The sequence below is a fragment of the Typha angustifolia genome, chromosome 7 (genome assembly GCF_048772165.1).
Source record: "Typha angustifolia cultivar Huaian chromosome 7, ASM4877216v1, whole genome shotgun sequence".
NCBI classification, from domain to species: domain Eukaryota; kingdom Viridiplantae; phylum Streptophyta; class Magnoliopsida; order Poales; family Typhaceae; genus Typha; species Typha angustifolia.
The window spans coordinates 7258386-7280833 of record NC_133245.1 but is presented as its reverse complement, the minus strand read 5'-3'; the positions used below and the strand labels follow the sequence as shown (position 1 = coordinate 7280833).

At 38.7% G+C, this 22448-nt stretch overlaps 1 protein-coding gene across 1 annotated transcript; it reads left to right on the top strand.

Moving 5' to 3' along the window:
* Nucleotides 1–18778: 18778 nt before the first annotated feature.
* LOC140763204 (protein DETOXIFICATION 56-like) lies at nucleotides 18779–20768 on the top strand. The gene has a single exon (XM_073101287.1). The coding sequence runs from the start codon at nucleotides 19065–19067 to the stop codon at nucleotides 20550–20552; it is 1488 nt and encodes a 495-aa protein (XP_072957388.1). The 5' UTR covers nucleotides 18779–19064; the 3' UTR covers nucleotides 20553–20768.
* Nucleotides 20769–22448: the final 1680 nt, after the last annotated feature.

Genomic DNA, 22448 nt, shown 5'->3' with positions numbered 1-22448 from the left:
GCGAGTGTTGAACAGGATTTTTCGATATATTAATAGCACTCATGTTGTCACAATAAAGCACCATAGTATCTTGTTCAATGCTGTAATCTTTGACTATCTGTTTCATCTATAGTAACTGAGAACAACAACTCCCTACTGTAATATACTCGGCCTCCGTAGTAGATAAAGATATCGGGTTTTGTTTCTTACTGTTCCAAGCAATCAGATTGTTTCCAACATAAAACCTGCCCAGTCAAAATCCATGTATCCCGATATGATAGCACCCGAGTCATAAGTAAACCAGATACCTAAATCAACTCTGTCACTGACATATTTTATGATACGTTTCACAGCAAACAAATGAGTCTCTTTGAGTTCAGACTGAAACCTAGCACACACACCGACACTAAATGCAATGTTTGGTCTACTAGCAGTTAAGTACAAAAAACTATCAATCATGCTCCTATATAGTGTCTGATCAACACTTTTTCCTGAAGTGTCTTTTCTTAGTTTGGTAGTTGTATTCATAGGAGTTCTAGCATGTTTTGCATCGTTATATTTCAGATTATGTGAAGTTTTAATAACATAGCAATTATCAGATGTTCTAGATCCAAAACATATAACATTATCATCATGATCTAGAATAGTACAATCAATTTTGGAGAATTTTACCTCATAACCTTTATCACAAAATTGACTGATGCTCAGTAGATTTGCTTTCAAGCCTTTAACATAAAGAGCATTTTTGAGACTAGGAACACCTGGAGTACTTACCTTTCCTTTACCTATTACCTTGGATGAGTTACCATCTCCAAATATCACAACTCCCCCTTCATATTCTTCGAGATTAGAAAATAAGGATTTGTCGCCTGACATATGTCTTGAACAGCCATTGTCTAAATACCACAAGTCAGAATTTAAAGCTTTCAAGGTAGTATGTACAACATAACATTTCAAGTCACTTTTATTGACCCATATGGCCTTCGTTTTCATCTCATAAATGAAAGCACTTCTAGGTTTTTACAAAATCTTGCAATGAGGTCGAATATGCCCTAGAATGCCGCAATGATAGCATGTCGGAACAAACCCTTTTCTACTCACCTTTTGTCGAGGACTGTGACTAAAGTTTACCTTTGGTGCCGTTGAAGATTCACCAGTTTGTAGATTCAACTTCAGTTTAGAAGCATTCATCCAGGATTGCTTTGTAAATGCGGTTGATGACTTTAGGTATTCTTCCTTTTGTATACCTGCAAAAACAAAGACAGTTTTGTTATTATTTGAATTACCAGTGTATCCAACAACATACCTGTGTTTTTCAGAGATCTGAGCTTTTAGAATCTCGTCAAGTTTATTCTTCCCTTTTAGAAATGTAACTTCCTTATGCAATCGCTCTAGTTCAATTTCATCAGCCTTCATTTTTTTTTCGCATTGTCAAGTTGTTCAGAAAGGTCTTTGACACGTTCAAGCTCCATTTTGTACTTCTCCTCAAATTGAATTCTTTCTGGTTCAATTACCTTGAGTCGTTGAAGTAGTCTAAGATTGCTTTTCTTGAATTTAAACGACTCTAGGTATAAGTCATTATATGTCTTTATTCTCAGAATTCTTATTTTTCTGTTTGACATTGTTGTTGCTACCACCTGTATTCGAACTCACAGTATTCTTCTTTTTCACAAATGCTTTGTTCTTTTCAAATTTTTCAGCATTCAACTTGTTTGGCTTCCGAAAGAATTTATTGAACTTTTTGACAAACATAGCCAACATCTCAACATCTAAATCACCTTCATCATCAGACTCCTCTAAATTTTGTTCAACAGTGGATAGAGCCATCCCTTTGGACTTCCTCGGTTTTGAAAGACTGGACTCAATAGCTGTAACTTTCATAGAGTCGATATCCTTACTTTCCTCAATAGCTATAACTTTCGCCTGAAACCTTTCTGAAAGAGACCTAAAGATCTTACGGACAATTCTGTTTTCAGGAATTTTCTCTCCTAAGTTGAAACTAGAGTTGGCTATATCACTCAACTTTGCATAGAACTCATCAAATATCTTATTCTCCTCCATACATAGGGTTTCAAAACTAGTAGTCAACCTCTAAAGTTTCGAAAGTTTTGCAGCCATAGTTTCTTCATGAGTTGTTTCTAAGATCGTCCAGGCTTCTTTTGCTATTTCACAAGTAGAAATTCTTCTAAATTCTTCCGAGGAAACACAACTAAAAATTGTATTTATTGCTTTGCTATTCCAGCCAACTTTTTCATAATCTGTTTTATCCCATGACTCAATCGGTTTCTCAATAAACTCATCATTCACCATATACATTGGTGGACTCTAACCGTTCACAATGGCCATCCATACTCGCTCATCTATAGACTTCGAATAAGCTCTCATCCTAGCTTTCCAATATCCATAATTTGATCCATCTAAAATAGGAGGTCTAATAGATAAGGGTCCATCTCTATGAAAATCCATGCCTATCTGATCTCTCTCAAAGAGTGAGAGAACCTGTTCTGATACCAATTGAAAAACCCCTTAGACACACGTATGTATCTAACCTTTAGGCAATGATATCGTTATTTCGCTTAAGTAAAAGTCAGAAGAAATATTAAAAATGAAAGTAGAGATGAATGCCAAGATTTTAATGTGGAAAAACCACGGATCCAAACTCGGATCAAAACCAATCACTAGAATATTAGCAGTTACAAGACTGACTCACAAAACAACCCATCGATCCAAACGACTTTGTTCCTCTCAGTCTTGCTCGCTAGAACCCACGATTCGCCGCTTCTCGTGATTGAAGTCCAACTTCAGTAGCCCTCGAGATTGATCTTTCGTCTAGATAGCCCTTAAGACGAAAGATTCAGATTTTTATATAAGAAGAACCTTGTTAGTTGAAGAACCGATGTAGCCTCAAGAAGTCTCCTTCAATAATCTTCTTCAACCACCCTAGAGATAGGGCATCACAATCCTTATATATGATCTCCAAGATAGAGCCAAATTCAAATATTATCCGTACTCACGAAAATCTAATAAATTGCAAACTTCATAGGTGCGTTCGAACGCGGCACGGGTGCGTTCGAACGGCGTGACTTAATCTCAGGTGCGTTCGAACAGGCTCGAGTGCGTTCGAACGCTACAGCTTGAATTCTTCAGGTTGCGTTCGAACGTGTTTATGAACGCAGCTCTCGGTCTGTGTGAACGCAGTAACTGCATTCGAACGCGGCTCTTTGCCTGTGTGAACGTAGTACCCGCGTTCGAATGCGTTTGTGAACGTGGCTCTCAGTCTGTGTGAACGCAGTACCCGCGTTCGAACGCGTTTGTGAACATGGCTCTCTATCTGTGTGAACGCAGTACCCGTGTTCGAACGCGTTTGTGAACGCGGTGTGAACTCAACGGCTTTTCTCTAATAATCTTACAATTTTTCAAACCAGAGATATTCTAGACTTGTGTAAAGCTTATATACATGTAAAAAATACACTTAGAATATTTTGTACACTATTGCCAACAAATTAAAACCTAACAAGATCTTTTGGTTCTAGATCCTAACAATTGGTATCAGAGCCTATCAATTGGTATCAGAGCCTAACAATTTGGTATCAGAGCCTATCAATTGGTATTAGAGCCCTAACAAAAATGTAATAACCCAAACCAAAAAAATAAAGTAATAGATAAATAAATAAAGAATAATAAAAATAATAATATATGATAATAAAATAATAACATTAATGGTATATGAAATATATTTAAAATATATATTTCAGCTTGGGCTCAGCTCGGGCATGGCTTGGGCTAAGCTCGGTTAAAGCTTGAGTCCAACTCGACTAGATCAGAGCTGAGTCGAGCCCAAGCCACTACAACCAGCTCAAAATTAATATTGAGCCGAGCTTGAGTTGGATCCGACTCGATCAAGCTCGACTTGATAGGCTTGGCATAAATAGGGTGAGATAACCCCAATCCTCAAATCCCCACCTCCTCCACCTCTGTAGTGCATCGGTGCCACCTTGTCCTCCTTCTCTAAGCCACCACCACTGTCTCGCCTCCTCCTTCTCCTTCTTCTGCAGCCACAGTGCCGCCTCCTCCTCTTTTGACAACGGAAAGCCGCTGCGGTGCCCCACTTCCTCCGACAAGCCGCAACAGTGCCTACCATCCTCCTCCTCCTTCTTTTTCTTCTTCTTCTGCAGCGCAAGCCGCTGCACTGCCATCTCCTCCTCCTTCAGTAATGGCAAACAACCTTAATGCCCCGCCTCCTCCTCATTCTTCTTCTTCTTCTTCTTCTTTGGCACGGCTTGGGTTCAATTTGGCTTGGTCTAGCTCAATTCGGTTCGACTTGAATGAGGCTTGATGATAGGCTCATTTCAAGCTCGGCTCGGGCTTGGTCTGGCCCGGCTTGGGCTCGGTTGGAGTTGAGTTGAACCGAGCCTGAGCCCAATTCTAAGGCTCGAAATTAATTTTGAGCCAAGCCTGAGCCAAAGCCAAATCACTCAAGCTCGGCTTGTTTACAGCCCTATATGCAACAGCAAGTGCGTTAAAGGCGCCACACGCCCCCAACAGCTGACTTAGGCAACTAGGTTGACCAACTACGAATGACAGGCCTTTTAGCCACTGTAAACTCCCTTCACCCATTTCTCTCTCTCTCTCTAAATCTCTCTTTCATTTTTCTCCTCCTCGTCAACCTCTCTCTCTATCTCTCGAACCGCCGCCACACTTGGAACCCCGCCGCCACCCCTACCAAGCAGTTGATGTCAGTGAGCCTCCTCTCTCTTCTTCCCTTCTCTCTTGTATATTCCTTTCTCTCTCTCTCTCTCTCTCTCTCTCTCTCTCTCTCTCTCTCTCTCTCTCTCTCTCTCTCTCTCTCTCTCTCTCTCAACTGCTTTTCATCTCGAGTTCATCAGAACTTGCCGGCAATGACAAAGCCCTTCCCTGCTAGCTCAAATCCCACCCCCTTCTTCCCTTCTCTTCTTTGTTCTCTTATTCATCTTCCCTTTCTTTTTCATCTTCCCTTTCGTTTTCTTCTTCTTTTCTTCTTCTTCATCCCAGTTCCACCTCCACCTCCACCTCCCTGCAATAGTGGTAGGATCAACCTAACACTAAAACAAAAAGTTTTTCTATCTCTTTTTTTCTTTTAGTTTTTTACTTTATTAACATAAATTAGATTTACTTAGATAGGTAATTATTTTAAATAATATGTACTCACTAACACAATTATTAGCAAAGTATGATAAGCATAATAATTAATTAATTGTAATTATTATATATCTATAGGTAGCTTATATTAGGTTAATTTTTTATAATATTATTAACGATAATCAAACTTATATATATTTATATTCATGTTCATATATACCTATATATATACACACAATTTATTTCTAGCACCTTAGTGTTAAATAATATTTTGTATAAAATTGAATATTAAACTTTGAGAATTACTTTTATATGATCAGATAATTATTAATTTACATATAAGTACTTATTAGTTAAGCAATAGTAGAATCACAAAAATTAATTATAATTAGATTTTGTCTCCACGTAGTTAAGCAAGAGTAGATCCTGAACCTCTTATTTGAGACACTGTAACCCTACAAGTAAGGAATTGACACTTGGTTGATGGATGTAAGGGATATGTATATTGTGTCTTCTTATCAGTCTATGAGTAGTCTTATCTTCTAGAGAGTTTTCCTATATTAAGATATATTATATATTTATATGTACGCATTCTATTTTATTCTCCAACATGTGTATATTATCTTATATAAAGATAATTATAACTAAGCATATTATATCATTTATTTGTTAGGTTGATCTCAAATATGAGTATATAGATGATTTAGAAATGATTAGAGATGGATCTTTTTTCATATTTTATTGGACGAGTTAATTTATAGCATGAATAGACATGTGATGATATATGGTTGGAGACTTCGTTGAATCATATTTCATTTTCTTCTTTAGGATACCTCTACTATATGGCATGGTATGATTACTTTTGAGATACCCTTAGTACATAGTAAGATATGATTATCTTTAGAGATACATTTAACGTATTGCAAGGTATGTTTTAAACTTGTGGCATGATTGTAATATAGTTTATTTATATCTAGCATACATGATGATAACCATATATGTTAGAATCAATTATAATTCGCATATCTCTTACTATCACATTCATACTCTATGTAGGGCCTAGCAGATTATGTAGTGGTCTGAGGTGGTTATCGTAGATTTGGATATTAATATGTTGACATATTTATTTAGATGATAGCATTATTTTTTTCTTGAGATTGATTATGTGAGCATAGGTATATCTATGCATGACGGCCCAACCCATCTGGTCGCATGCATTGTGCATACTATGTTGGCACGTGGGCGTGGATAAGCCCATTGGGTAGGGAGCCTTATAAACATGAAATTAGGCTCGGGCTTAGATAAGATGACCTAGTCAATTATTGAACTAGTATTGGACTTAGATCCATGCTTGAGCTAGATTAAATATTCTACACCAGTCGAGTCTCTCTCCATGTTACTAGGTGGGCAAACGTGTAATGCCCCCACTTGGTGGGCACATGCTCACCCACGCGTACATGCGTCCATACAGCATGTGCTGCGCACGTGATAGGACAAAAAGGGCCGTCACACAAAGATACACTTGCACTCATATAATCTACATCAAAATAAATCACACTATCATCCAAATAAATATGTTACATATCAATATCCAAATCCACAATAATCATGCTGGACTACTACATAATCTGGCATAATACACACTATCCACGACAAACCTTCAATATATAACTAAAATAACTTAATAGACAAGTAAAATATAATCCAACATGTATTATACAAATTATCATTTGATATAATAGAGTACAAATATACTAATAACGGTACAACTCAATTTCTATATAAACTAACTTTTTTAATTATCCCACATTTACCTCACATCATCTTCGCTCTAAAATGTTCTTGTAGGATATCTCAAGTCCCTATCAGGTACCTCATATCTAATGAGGTTAAAAAAGAATAAAGAAAGTTATGAGTTAATGACTTGACAAATATACCTTACCCTGAATTAGTGATGCCAAATAGAGAGTAAATCATATAATAAATATTATATATCAAAAGGAACATTATCTCATGAATGGGTATATAAATGTATCCTTAATAATATATAAATGTATAATAAATATTATGTCATGACTTATCAAGTATATCATTCTTAATAATATATACATAAATCTCTAGCCATATCATAATTATAACTCTCTCAAATATAATATATATGATGCATGCCGACCATAACTACACTATGACATCAAGTGCAATCACAATGATGCATGATGACTACTCTATAATTATGTATATCAAATGATAATAAAATCATATGCATTTCTCAATATATCAATCATCAATGCTTAAACCACCATGCATGGCCCCAACCTATTAGCTGATCTCATCATTCTACCTATAAGCTCAAAGCATACTCTACCTTCCGCTAAGAGTATGTTAGTCATAATCATACCCTATAATATGCTAAAATTATATCAATATCTATCAAGATCAGGTACCCCACTAGTTGATAAAAATCACATAAGCATAACTCGTTATGGCGGACGACATATGTTTAATTTTCTATGGTATGAGATTTAACTAACATCGGACATGGCCACAAGATATCGCATAATATAGCTAACTTTTGTATGTGACAGTATTAGGAGGGTTGAAAGTATTTCTCTAAGCCGTGATTTACTACTTCGACCCCTGCAACTTGAAGAATTCTGTCCAGACCTCATTAATGAAGATCCAATCTCGATTTGAAATGATAGACTTGGGCATGCCATGCAAATGAGCCACTTTTTGCTCAAAAGTTTTAGTAACCCATTTTGCTGAAAACGGGTTGCACTAATGCCATAAAATGTGCATACTTACTCAATCGGTCAACAACCACCATCACCATGGACTACCCTTAACCTTTGGTAGCCCCTCAACAAAGTCCATCGAGACATCTTCCCATATTTGTTGAGGAATCGACAATGATTGCTACAAAGTCTCTCTATGACCTTAAACAAGCACCTCGTGCTTGGTTTGACAAATTCAAAGATTTTCTACAAAGTTTTAGCTTTGTAGCTTCCCAAGCTGATTCTTCTTTATTCATCTATCATTAGGGTACCATTTACATTGCTTTGATGATACCATATTGATGGGAAATAATACACATTCTATCAAACACTTATTGGACATTCTAAAGGCAAGCTTTGAGCTGAAAGTGCTAGGCCCATTAAGCTATTTTCTTGGACTAGAGGTAACCAAGAATTCATCCTATGCTTTTATCACAATCTAAATATGCTTCTCAATTGGTTGAGCGTGCAAGGATGCATCATTCAAAACGTTGTAATTCCCTTATTTCAACAACAAATCAATTGTCCAAATGGTCTGGTACTCTGTTAGGTTTTTATTTGTTGGTAATTATGTACAAAATATTCTAAGTGTATTTTTACATGTATATGAGCTTTACATAAGTCTAGAATATCTCTGGTTTGAAGAATTGCAAGTTTATTGGAGAAAAGCCATTGAGTTCACACCGCGTTCACAAACGCGTTCGAACACGGGTACTGCGTTCACAAACGCGTTCGAACGCGGGTACTGCGTTCACAAATGCGTTCGAACACGGGTACTGCGTTCACACAGACCAAGAGCTGTGTTCACAAACGTATTCGAACGCAATTTGAAGAATTCAAGCTGTCGCGTTCGAACGCACTTGGGTCCATTCGAACGCACCTGAGATTAAGTCAGGCCGTTCGAAAGCACCCGGGCCGCATTCGAACGCACCTATAAAGTTTGCAATTTATTGGATTTTCGTGAGTACGGATAAGACTCGGATTTGGCTCTATCTTGAAGATCAATTATAAGGATTGTGATGCCCTATCTCTAGGGTAGTTGAAGAAGATTATTGAAGGAGACTTCTTGAGGCTACATCAGTTCTTCAACGAACAAGGTTCTACTCATCTACAAGAATTTAATCTTTCGTCTTAAGGGCTATCTAGACGAAAGATCAATCTCGAGGGCTACTGAGATTGGACTTCAATCACAAGAAGCAGTGAATCGTGGGTACTAGCGATCAAGACTGAGAGGAACAAAGTCGTTTGGATCGACGGGTTGTTTTGTGAGTCACTCTTGTAACTGCTACTATCATAGTGATTGGTTTTGATCCGAGTTTGAATCCGTGGTTTTTTTTCCGTTTTGGGTTTTTCCACGTTAAAATCTTGGCGTTCATCTTTACTTTTATTTTTAATATTTCTTTCGACTTTTACTTAAGCGAACGAACGATACTATTGCCTAAAGGTTAGATACATACGTGTATCTATGAGTTTTTTTATATTCATCTTCAAGATCTCCTTTGTGTATAAGAGCAGTTCAATACTTAACAATCACAGGACTTGATATTAAAGAGAGAGAAAATCAAGTGTGTTAATTTATGCGTGCACCTACTTCCAGTCACTTCGAGGCGATTAAGACATTGCTTTAGTACGTCACTGGAAGAAAGCACTATGCCATACAGTTGAGCAGAAGAGATTTGCGATTACATGCATTCTGTAGATCAATCTCAGGCTATTGCGTCTTTCTTGGAAATAATTTGATCTAATATAATATTTTGATACTATAAGAAAAGAGCTAATATTGGTATAAATTATTATAATATTTAGTTCAATACTAGTATAGAAAATATTTAATTAAATTTAATGTGACATAAAGTTGATATGAAAGTATTGAAGAATAATTAATTTGTATTGAGAATTGGTGATGTTTAATATCAAATGACAAAAATACCCTTAATGGGATGTAAAGCAATAGTAGTAATAATATATTTTATCTAAATTTATAATATTTTATTACAACAATGGACTTGCAATACTCTATAGACCGCACTATGAAAAAATAACAATGCATTGCGTGGTAATGCATGGTTATAAGTCGGCACTAGGGAAAATAATCCTGCACTCTATGTTAAATTACCATCAACTAAGAGGAAATAAGGATGCACTATCGGGTTATAAGCTTGCACTAAAGAAAAATATCTCTATGCTCTATGTAAAATAATCATACACTACGAGGAAATAAGGAGACACTATAAGGTAATGTAGGATTATAAGCTTACACTATAAGAAAATAACCCCCTACTCTATGTAAACTAACCATACACTATGGGTAATATGGGATTATAACTCCGCACTGTAGGAAAAGAGTGAAAGCTTAATGTTTGTTTTTATATTTGCAAAAATTTACTAGTCCAAAAAAAGATGGAATCTCAACTTTAGGTGAGATGACTAATATTTAAAAGAAGAGATAAAAGGAGAGAAAATTTCAACTGTAGTTGAGATGATCGGTATTTAAGAGAAAAAATAGAGGAGAAAGGGATACTCGATTGTAGCTAAGGTGATATGTAATTAAATATTGTGTAATTAAGTGTTGTTTAATCTATGGGAAAAATAGAAATTACAGGTGATTATTAAATTAATTTTTAAAAGTTGTAAGGAATAAGATGAGAGAAAATGTTCAATTAGTATACTAAAATAAGGTAAGTCATTTTTTAGTTACTATATCAGAATTAAAATATTACAATCCGACCACATGGGTTAAGTCGAGTCAAGTTAGATAGTTAGTTAGCTTTAAATAAATCAGATAATCTGCATATGGATCCGATCCGCTAGGAATTTTTACTCTTATAAATAGGAGTAGACATATGTTGATAGTTATCAGTGAGAAATGTGAGTTTAGCTAAATTAATATTTTCATCCTTATCTTTTACCGTAGCAATTAAATCACAATTATCTTTTTAGGAGTAGATCATAGCTGTAACACCCGCCACGAAACACGTGCCCCTCACATGGGTAGAACCCATGTGATTACCACATGACCTGTTGGTTAATGTCTCAACACAATATACAAACAAAAAAGCCCACATTTCCACAAATAATACAGACAGAAAACCCATAACACCAAGGCCACAACAAGCCTAAAATACATATCCATAACAAAATAATACAAAGCCCATATAGGAGCTACAAACCATTTATCTTAATTTACATGAATAAAATAAGAATAAGAATAATAATTAGAATAAGAAGACTCAAGCAAATCTTCGCCAAATCGGCCACGAACTTTGCTTATCTACTAATCTGAAAATATTTCTACTAAAAGGTTGTGAGCATAAAGCCCAGCAAGTTTCTATTTCTACAGTCTAAAAATAGTGCAATGAATGATGTAATAAATAAATAAATAAATATAAATATGTGCGGCATGATCAAATCAATGCATCAGTCCGAACTATCAAGTTCTCAATTTGAGCTCACAGTAAGCTCCGCCTATAGACCATATCAATACCACACCACATAATGTGCATTCTCTCAGACTACCAAGTCTGTAATATAGGCTACATCAATCCTCACACTCAATCACACACATACCCTCATGGAAGGGTAGTCCCTAGCGATGAAATCGCCTGCCCATCACCCGACGAACAGCATGACCGATTGTTTGTCACTGTAGACTAAGGACTTCAGTCGTAAGTTCATTACTAAGGTTAGTATCTCACATCAATACTATCATCTGAGCCCTCAGCTCTACATCATTGCACCATCGTGTGAAAATTATGAGTTGTCGCTCATGGACACTCTCAACTTATGTCATCAGGTATTGCTAGGTCTACGTCATCCTACCCTTCTCTCACTTTCTATCTTAAATGCCCTAAAGAGTATGACTCACATAGATCAATAGTAAATCACCCATCGCCCGACAAAATAGCTGTCTAATTGTTTTGATTAACAAACTGAGACCTCAAACATAGGCCCTAATATATATAAGTGTAAGAATATCCTCACCCCTAACCCTAGCTGAGGAGGTGCCGGGTACTGTCAAGACGCAGTAGTCACCCACTTTATGGTTGTGCACGTGTACAAGTGGCATAATATTATTCAACACAGCAAGCATAATGTAACACCCATCATTATCATGTTTTACATGCTAAACACATGATCATACCCAATAAATATACATAGACATCATGATATATGAAATCTTACCAAACCGCAAAATATAATTACCATGCATGACATGCAATAATAATGGTAAAGAAAACGTATGCACATGCATGATATGAATGTGCTTATTTCATATGGTCTGATATTTCCTTCCCTCCACAACCTTTAGATAATAGAAGTTTTATTTACTTGGACCACTTTCCTGGTACTAACTACAACTACATCACAAGATCCTCCTTATAGGGTACGGAGTTCGCCTTGATAAGAAAAGTAAATAAAAAGCATAAGCATAATATTCCTATCAACAAATAGTTAAATAATCTTACTAACGTTCACTGCAGGCTTTGGGTAGGTCCATCTCGTAATTCCTACATTTATTAATTAGGTACAGCCAACACAGCTATACTAAGGCCTAATGCGTTATTCAACGTAATAAAAATATTCTCCTCAAATTATCGCCCAATTCACTATTATCAAATTATGGAAAATCGCATAGATAATATTTAAGTAATAAGCTTCGCCAAGAAAATGCTACTTGCTTAATATTATTTTTCCACATTTATCTGTATTAATTCTCCGAAATGAGCAATTAATACAGATACACACGAACCACCAACTCCTTTGATAAAATTGAATTAGCCCAAAATTATAAGCAGCAAAAGTTAATATCCACTTGGAGCTAGTTCCCAATAAGTGTTATTTATAACGGCACTCTCAAGCAAAGGTCTAGCTCATTAAGATTAATTTATAGAACAATTAATATAGCAAACACTACTATCAGCTAAAAGCATTAATTAATTAAGGCTCATGGTCTTGTTCAACAATATTGATTTACACCCATGATATGTCTAGCAAACGACCCTCTAAAATAATTAAATATATTTTCTACTGACATAGATAATTAGACCAAGGATTTGAGATTATATTAAAAAAAGATGAAAAGCAATTAACATATTTAGATCAGGACTAAAGAAAGGGGCTGGTCTGCAACTAACCCAAAGACCACCAAATTGACCCACTAAGGTATGGAGCCGAAGCCCACACCATCGACTAAAGCCACATAGCTAAGCTACACCCACAATTTAGGGCTTGGCTGCCTATAGCCCAAGCTTAGGTTGGGCTGCTTGTAGCCCCAAACCCACTACCCACCTAAGCTGGGTTATAGGCAGCCCAATGCCCCCTCCCCCCCTGTGCCTAACCTAGCCCGACATAAGGGGTGGGGGGAGCGCCTAACCCAGCCCAACCAGAAACTCGAGCTAGGTCACACCCAACGCAAGCCCAACCACCCCTCTCCCCCTTCCTCGACGTAGATTAGCCGAGGAAGAGAAGGAGAAAGGGCTATCGGCAGGCACCACCGTCGATAGCTAAGCCAGTATTTCGACCAACTCCCTGTCGGCTGAGGAAGGCACCACGGTGCCAACCAACCAAATGAAGAAGGCAATAGTTGCCAACAAGGCAACCAAAAGCCCTAACGGTGGGGAGGGAAGCTGCTAGTAGTCCTAGCTATCGACTACCTCGCTGGCACCCTCTCCATAGCTAGCAAAAGCTAGCTGATGAGGAGCCTAATCGCTAAAGGTGGCCAATAGTGAGAACCGCCTTCGCCAAGGCCACTAGCCAAAACAAAGGGCTGACCGGTGGTTTCGACTGCAAGGGCTTCAAAGGATGTCACCGAGGGCATCCTCGCGAAAAGGGGAGATCACCGGACCAGTGAGGCAAGGAACGAAGCCATCAGGTGGCCAAATCACGACATCGAGAGGGTAAAGTTTCAGAGAAGAAAGACTCAAAAATAATTAATTCATTATAGATCTAACTTACCGGGCGAGTAAGGGAGCTCTAGCGCTTCAATCCATGGGGCCCGCGATTCCAGCGGCACTCCCGCATAATGAGAAGGAGATAGGGAGAAGGTCTACTAGCGGGGAGAAGAAAGAAGAAAGAAAAAGAAAAAATGAAAGAAGAGAAGAAAGAAAACAGAGAGGGAAGGAAAAGGGGAAAGGGGTGCACAAACTTTTTTTTCTGGTTGTTACAATAGCCGTAGAAGCAGTTTGATATTCCAAATCCTGGCCATCTTCATCTACTAGCAGCCACCCAACCATATAGCCATTCATCACCACCCTTAGCTGTCCGTCACCCTCCAACAACCGCCACAATATCGATTAATTACTATTTTGCCTTATTTGACCTTGCATCACTATTTAATTAATATCTTTTCATCCAGACATCAAATTCTTATGAAACAAAATTCATTAGAACTCTAACATCCGAGACAACTTCTACAAAAAAAAATTTCAATTTTCTTACATTCAGATCTGGTTCGTAACATTGGAATCAGACCCAACATTCCTTGGACAATGGTTATCACGTGATCTGAGACGAACGAGGAAGGAGCGACCTTGGAGGACCAGGAACTTATCTTTGTTCCAGTTGAAGTTTTTCCACTGCCCCCTCCACCACCAGCAATTATCGGCGAGGAGCCACTAGAAAAAGCATTTTCTAGAAAAAATTTGGCCGAGATGAAGGTATTGGTAGAGGTCCTACTGGCCGCCCTCCACTGACCAGCACCGCTGGCCATGATGTAATCTGACCAGTCGTAGCTAGAAAACTCCACCTATGAGAGAGGTGAAGGGGAGCCCCAAACCGTAGCAACCACGACTCCTTTGGCCACAATAGAGGACCCGCCCCCTAAGAATATCGTTGACGTGACGCTGGAGCAGCCGATTATGATAATCCCAAGGTCTTCTTCCTTGTGCACGATCGTTGACATGACGCTGGAGCAGCCGGTTATGATAGTCCACCGGCAACTGTCTAGCCACTTTCACCCATCCACCATGTTTGGTACCTTCCACGAGACCCCTGACCCGAGCCTAAGCCTCTGATCGCACCGGTACTAGTCAAAGACCGCCAATGATAGCAATTTATGTAGTTGGCCACGGCTAGCTTCCTCGGGCTGACAACTAGCCAGTATTGGCCGCCACAACCACTAGCGACCATCAAGTGGTCGAACCCAACAGCCCCTATCGTGGGAAGCTATCCCTACGTTGGGGTGGCTCTGCCACAGCTTTCTACCACTATCGCTCCCACGAAATGGACCATGGGTCCTTTCTCCAGTCGTCAACGATGCACTATGGCCGCCATTGCAACAACTCGAACTCGAGCTCAATATTTCATTTCCACCATCACTCCCTACCATTCCGCTGCCACGTGGACCTACTAGATGGCGACTACCACTGGCCACCTACCCTGCCCAGTCGGCACTGAGGCTACAGCGGCCTATGGCGGTGCCCCTAGGCCAAAATTCAATTTCAACCCTAGGGTTAGGGCTAGGGCAAGCACATGAAGGTGATAAGAGTGCATGAATTCTGAGGCAGGCTAGATCTTTACGAACTGGTTCGACCACCTCATGCGACCCAGTTTGGAACCCATGAACATAACCTCGAGCATGAGTGCGAGCTTGAAGATGAATGGTGGAATGACTAGGTGAGCCCACGCCATCCGACTGAGCAAAACCCGCATGTAGCCCATGGGCGACATGAGCCGAACCTGTAGGCCCATGTCCCACATTACCAACCTCCACTACAAGGTCACTTGGCAGTTTTCACATACCATATTTTGGGATCCAAGCTCAAACTGTCAAGCTTGATTTTTCAAAATTCTCTAGAGGAGATCTGCTAGATTGGACCTATTTAGAAGAGTAGCTTTTCACATACCATGGCATGCCCGACCATCAAGATGTCCAGCTAGCCTCATTCCACTTGGAGGGCGTGGCGATTAGGTGGTACCAGTCAGCTAAGTGGACTCAGCTATTCGAGTCTTGGCAAGACTTTATAGATGCGATTTGTGCTCGGTTCAGTTCAACCTAGTACAATGACTTTTAGGCCATGTTGAGTAAACTAACCTAGTCAACAACAGTTCGAGCTTACCGAGAGAAGTTCGAGCAGATATGCAACCGGGTCATTAACTGATTTGACTTGGCTTTGAAGTGTACCTTCATTAGTGAGCTTAGGTGTGACATTTAGGCTGAGGTCAAAGCTTTACGGCCACTACTTCTGACGATGCTTTCTCCTTAGCTGTTCTGATGGAGTCCAAGTTGGATCAGCTGAGCCAGATCTATAAGGAGGAGAGAAGAAAATGACCCGAGCCTAGTAGTCCATGGCCCACTAGAGACGGCATCTACCCCGACTTAGCCTACACCGACGGCTCAACCTAACCAACAAATGATGTTGCACCGCTTTGTACTCAATAACTTGAAAGAGCATCAAAGAAACGACTTGTGTTTTTACTATGACGACCGATTTACCCCCGGTCATAATTGCAAGCACTAGCTAACCCACATCATGTTCCGAGGTGGACTCGAGAAAGATGAACCCAAATCCACTGATTGGCATGACAAGTTGTATGAGTACAAGGACATGAGAGACCAGTTATCTCGAGGACATGGTATCGAAAACATAGTGAATTGTTACTATCTGACCATATGGGTTAAGCCGAGTCAAGTTAAATAGTGAGTGGACGCATCACAGCTGACCACCTTCAGTCAACGATAGTGAGAATTAAAGCTCGCCATAATATTTAGGTTTCTAATTATTGTGTAAATTTTAACTTGAATTTTAAATAAATTCAAGTTTTATCTTATTATTTAAATTTTAAATAAATCGGATAATCTGTATGTGGATCCGATCCGCTAGAGAATTTTACTCATATAAATAGGAGTGGACATATGTTGATAATTATCATTACAAAATCTGAGTTTAGCCGACATCCTTATCTTTTACTATAGCCATTAGATCATATTTTATCTTTTTAGGAATAGATCATAGTCGTAGAAGCATTTCAATTTTCTAAACCCTAGCCATTTTTCTCCACCAACAGCCATCCTATGATATGACCATCCACCACCACCTTTAGCCGTTTGCCACTTTTCGATGGCCGCCTCCATAACTTCGATTAATTACCGTTCTACCCTATTTGACATTGCGTCACTATTTAATTCATATCTTTTCATCCAACCGTCGGATTCTTGTGAAAGTAGATCCATTAGAATCCTAACTTCTGAAGCAACCTCCATATAAATTTTTATAAATTTTTTACATCCAAATTAGTCCAGATCTAATTCGTAACAAAAATGACTTTTTCTAAAATAAGTCTTTTCTATTTCACAAATGAAACAGCGCACAAAGATTGACTAACACTCCGCTAGATAAAATGTGGTGTCTCGAGATGTTTTAGTTCGTCTTGTTTCCATAGAAGAACAAATTGTTGTCGTTTTCACTAAAAGCATCTCTAATGCTTGCTCCATATTTGGAGCCCAAAGGCTCCAAATATGGAGCCAAAAATGGAGCAAGAGCCCGGTGCACTCCAATGCACCGGGCTCCATATATGGTTAGAAATATATGGTTAGAAAACTCTCATCAAGATCTTTAAAATAAGATTAATATTCAATAGTTTTAGAAATAATTTTAAATTACTAATTTTTTAATTAAACGCATAGAAATTACATTACACGAAATAAACATTGAAATAAGCATTACATGTCATTAACTAAAAATATCAAAATTACATTACCTAAAATAAGCAGAAATTAACCAAACATAATAAAAGCAATAGATGTTTAATATTCTGGTAAGTCATCTCCGTAGCGACCGGTTTCGGTTCCGTAGCCACCGGTTCCGGTTCCGTAGCCACCTTCTTTTTCTTGACTATGTCCACCTTCTTGCGATGAACCTCCGACTTGAAAATGAATATTGCTTCTTCTACAAATTTCTTGTCTATAAATTTTAATGTAATTTTTATTTGATGTATTTCATTTTTAATGAATTTCATGTTTGATGTATTTCATATCTAATGTATTTTAATTTTTAATATTTACATTAGGGATAATTTTGAGTAATTATATTTTAGGATATATAATTTATTAGACTCATTTTTATAAATAATAAAAAAATTTAAATTTAAATTAACTCAAAAATAATTTAATATTAGACTCATTTTTATAAATAATAAAAAAATTTAAATTTAAATTAACTCAAAAGTAATTTAATATTAGACTCATTTTAAAGGTCTCGATGAGACCTTTCTAATGGTATTATTTTTGTTAAAAATCAATTAGTAAAACTAATTATATACTTAGTTTAACTAACTAAATTATTTAACAAAGGATACAAATGGAATTAAAATTATTGAATATAACACTTATTGGGTAATTTTGGTATTTTCAAAAAGTTGATGTGACAAATAGAGCCCGGCTCCATTTTCATGGTGTTTGGAGCCCCACTATTCATGGCTCCAAATTTAGAGCCCGGTTAGAGCTCCACCGTATTCCAAATTTGGAGTTTTAGAACCCGGTTGGAGATGCTCTAAGAGTCTCACGACCAATTATGCATTTGAAAGAGGGAGTATTAGAAGAGAGTCCAACGATGGTGATGTGTCAGCTCAGGGTGATTAGGAGTTTACTATTCTGTTAGGAATTTATTATTCTATTAGGAATTTGTTTTCTGTAAAGCAATTGGAAGATGATATGTAAGAACCATATATTCTACGAATATCAAAGGAATGATAGAGAACCATCAAACTGAGTTCTTCTTCCAAACTTTTCCCTCTCAGTTTTAAGAACTTCTAAAGTTATCAGATTAGAGTATCATCAATACTATTAGATAAGATAAACTGAGCACTTTAAAGGCCCATTTGGCCATTTATAGCTGAATAGACACTATCGACATACAAAAACGACTATTCGCACATTAAGTGCAAATATTGACGAAATGTGGCTCCGATTATATTTTCAATTTGTGGCATACACGTGTAAAGCATCGCTAATCGAGCGATTGCGTAGCCACGCATTAATTCTAGTTAGTGGCCAAGCACGATTCCATACCTATATCTTTGTCACTGCAATCTTTTAACCACTTAATCTCGAAACGTATACATAAGTAGCATCACTAATTCTCCACTTATAGCTAAACTCTACAAATGGATTTGGTTGCATTTATCTTGCGATCACTTCCACCTTATATATGCATTGGATAAGCCCAACCAAACAAATTCAAGATCTTCAATACCATGTTAATCCGAGCACCAGAACCGGATGAAGAATCCAGTAGAGTAGCTGATGATCAAATTCATACACTTCCAAGATGTGCTTGTCATATCAAACGAATGATCCTCTCGGAGCTCAAGAAACAACGAGGAATCGCGGCTCCTTTGATCCCTATGAACTCGACATGGTTCGCAAAAACCGCTATCACCACTGCCTTCCTGGGCCGGCTAGGGAAGCTTCAATTGGCGGCGGGGACGCTCGGATTCACCTTTGCCAACGTTACCGGCTTCTCAATCCTCGCCGGGCTTTGCTGTGCCATGGAGTCAATCTGTGGACAAGCTCATGGGGCAGAGAACCACAAGCTTCTTCACAAAACACTGATCATGACCACCATCCTACTAGTCGTAGCTTCCCTACCCATCTCCTTCCTTTGGTTCTATGTTGACAAAGTACTTTCGCTCTTTGGCCAACAAAGAGAGATCATAATTCTTGCAAAGAAGTATGTAGTATATCTCCTTCCGGACCTTGTAGTTACCTCATTCCTTTGTCCTCTTAAGACCTACTTGAGCTCTCAAGGGATTACTCTTCCAATCATGTTTAGCTCTGCCATTGCACTAGCTCTCCATGTGCCCTTTAACATGTTCCTCTCAAAGGCTAAAGGACTTGAGGGTGTCTCCTTGGCCATCGGACTGACCGACCTTAGCTTAACTATCATGTTAGCACTCTACATCTATGTGACAAAATTCTGGAAAGATGATGATGATGATAATAAAACTACCGGTGGGGATAGAGGTGAATGGTGGATCCAAACAAGAAGCGACTGGCTCAGGCTGCTTAAAATCTCATTCCAGTGCTGCTTCACCGGATGCCTAGAGTGGTGGTGCTACGAGATCATAACCTTGCTTGCAGGGAGGTTGCCCGACGCCCAACGCAACGTGGCGGTGCTCACCGTCGTGCTCAACTTCGACTACTTGCTCTATGGAGTGATGGTCTCGCTCGCTACTTGCGCTTCCACTCGAGTGTCGAACGAGCTCGGCGGGGGGAATTCTCGATTGGCTCAAGACGCAGCTTGCGTGTCGGTGGTCCTTGCCGTCGTCGCGGGTTCCGTTGGTGGATCAGCGATGGTGGCGGCTCGAGGTCAGTGGGGATCTTTGTTTAGCCGTGACAAGGATATTCTTGATGGGGTGGAGAAGATACTGTTATTGATGGCTGTTGTGGAGGTGTTTAATTTCCCCTTGGCTGTTTGTGGTGGGATAGTCAGGGGGACATCAAGACCGTGGCTGGGGATGTGCAGTGCCGGAGGATTTTACTTGGTGGGCTTGCCATTAGCCGTCTGGTTGGCTTTCACGGCGCATTTTGGGCTTCGTGGGCTTCTATTGGGCTTTATTGTGGGTAGTTTTTGTAGTGCTCTTCTCTTGACTGTTGTGGTAGGGCGTATTAACTGGGATGATGAAGCTGTTAAGGCACAGAGGTTGGCTTGTGAGAATACAGAGTGGACACCAAGCGAATAAGATTGGGGTGGAGCCGTGGAGGGCACTTGACAAGCATGGTTTGATTATTCTATATGGGGATTTTGGACCACTTGGTAATGGGATCCCTTGGAGGTTATGTCATCTATATATGCTGATAGAATGTACAGTATTAAATTTTGATTGCACTACACAATTCTTGTGTACATACAGCTAGCAGCATTTTGGTTGATCATTTGACCAAAGAAAATTTCTAGACATGGTATTGGCAGTGTGGGGAGTTTTGAAGTAGCAAAAAATAGCCTATTTAACACATTTTACCTTAACAAACTGAAATAAGGACTATCATGTCCCAATTGTTATAGACAAGAAGTATGGCAATAACTATAATTACCCATTAAATTACATATTTATGTCCTTCTCTTCTCCATGATTCTCGTGAAACTCTCGTTTTTCTTCTATCCTCCCACTTCTCTTCTAACTTCTTCTATATCATTAGGAATTAAAATGCTCTTCTTCATCTACAATGGAATTATTTGGCAATTCTATTAGATACCGTTTAGCTTCAACCTCTCCTTTCTCCTTATTTCTCCACTTTCATCGGTGAGCACTTTTTATCCACTTCTTTGTGCTCTCCATGGACCCTTGTGATTCACTTATTCTCAAAAGGAATCTATAGGTCAAATGCAATGTACATAATCTCTTTTCTTTTTGTTGCATTTCATAAATATATATATATATATATATATATTCTAAAGATATATGATGCACATAGTTTAGGCAATTTGTAGCAAAAAGTCCCTCCATTATTGAATTGGTAGCAACAGACACTTCTATTATCGAATTGTAATTTCAGGCTCTTTTTGCTAATTGAGCTCTAACAAATTCTAAAAAAATGTCTTAAGATAGCAAAACTACTCCTCCGGCCGTGCTGGAGACCCTCCCACCACCATAGACCCAAACCGCTGTTGCAGCAACATCAGATCAGTCAGCTGAGCTGGGATTCGGGTCATCTTCCCCACCCATGGTAGAAGTTAGGGCTCAAAATCTTAGCTTTCCACCAGTGGTGATCCAAGCTATTCCAGCCTAAATCGCCATATCCACTAGGGTTGTCAAGCTTAACGAGCAGCTCAGGCTTGGCTTAGGCTCAGCTCGGTTAAAGCTTGAGTTCGGCTGAGCCCAAAGAGAGCTGAGCCAAGCCTAAGCTAGTAAAATTGGCTCGAAATTAATATCGAGCCAAGCCTGAGCTAGGGCCAGCTCGCCTAAACTCAGCTCATTTACACCCCGCCATCAGTCCTCCAATCCCCACCAAAAGTGAAATAGAAGAGTGCTCTCTCTCTCTCTCTCTTTGTACTACCATGTCCTATTCCTAGTACTAATACCTTTCTCTCTCTCTATGTGTACTACCATCACCTATTCCCAATACCAATACCTTTCTCTATGTGTGTGTACTACTATCTCCTATTGCCAATACCAATACCTTTTGAGTGGGACTTGCTTTTTTCCTTCTCCTTCCCTTTCCCTCCTTTCTTAGGTAACTAGAAAAATACAAACAACACACAACTATGTGGAAGGGAGAAGACTAAGCAGGAGTCGCCTTTCTCTTCCGTTCTTCTCTCTTCTTCTCCAATCTCCCCTCTCTCCTACTATTCGCTATGACAGCTGATAAGCATGTAAAGGAAAGCTTCAAAAAACCTCAACCATATCCCCTTCTATCATTTTTTTTGTTATCATTTTTCTATTAATATATTAATATAGAGGCTCTCATGGTTTCCTTTTGTTCCGGGGAACCTTTATGGGAAAAGGCCTCTCCCATTTCTTTGGTGGTTTTTACTATAATTCCCTCAAACCACCTATTTTCTTCTTCTTCTTAGGAGTTTCTAAGATAAAGGTTTCTTCTTTTTTTGTATTTTGAACCTAATACTATGCCACTATGCC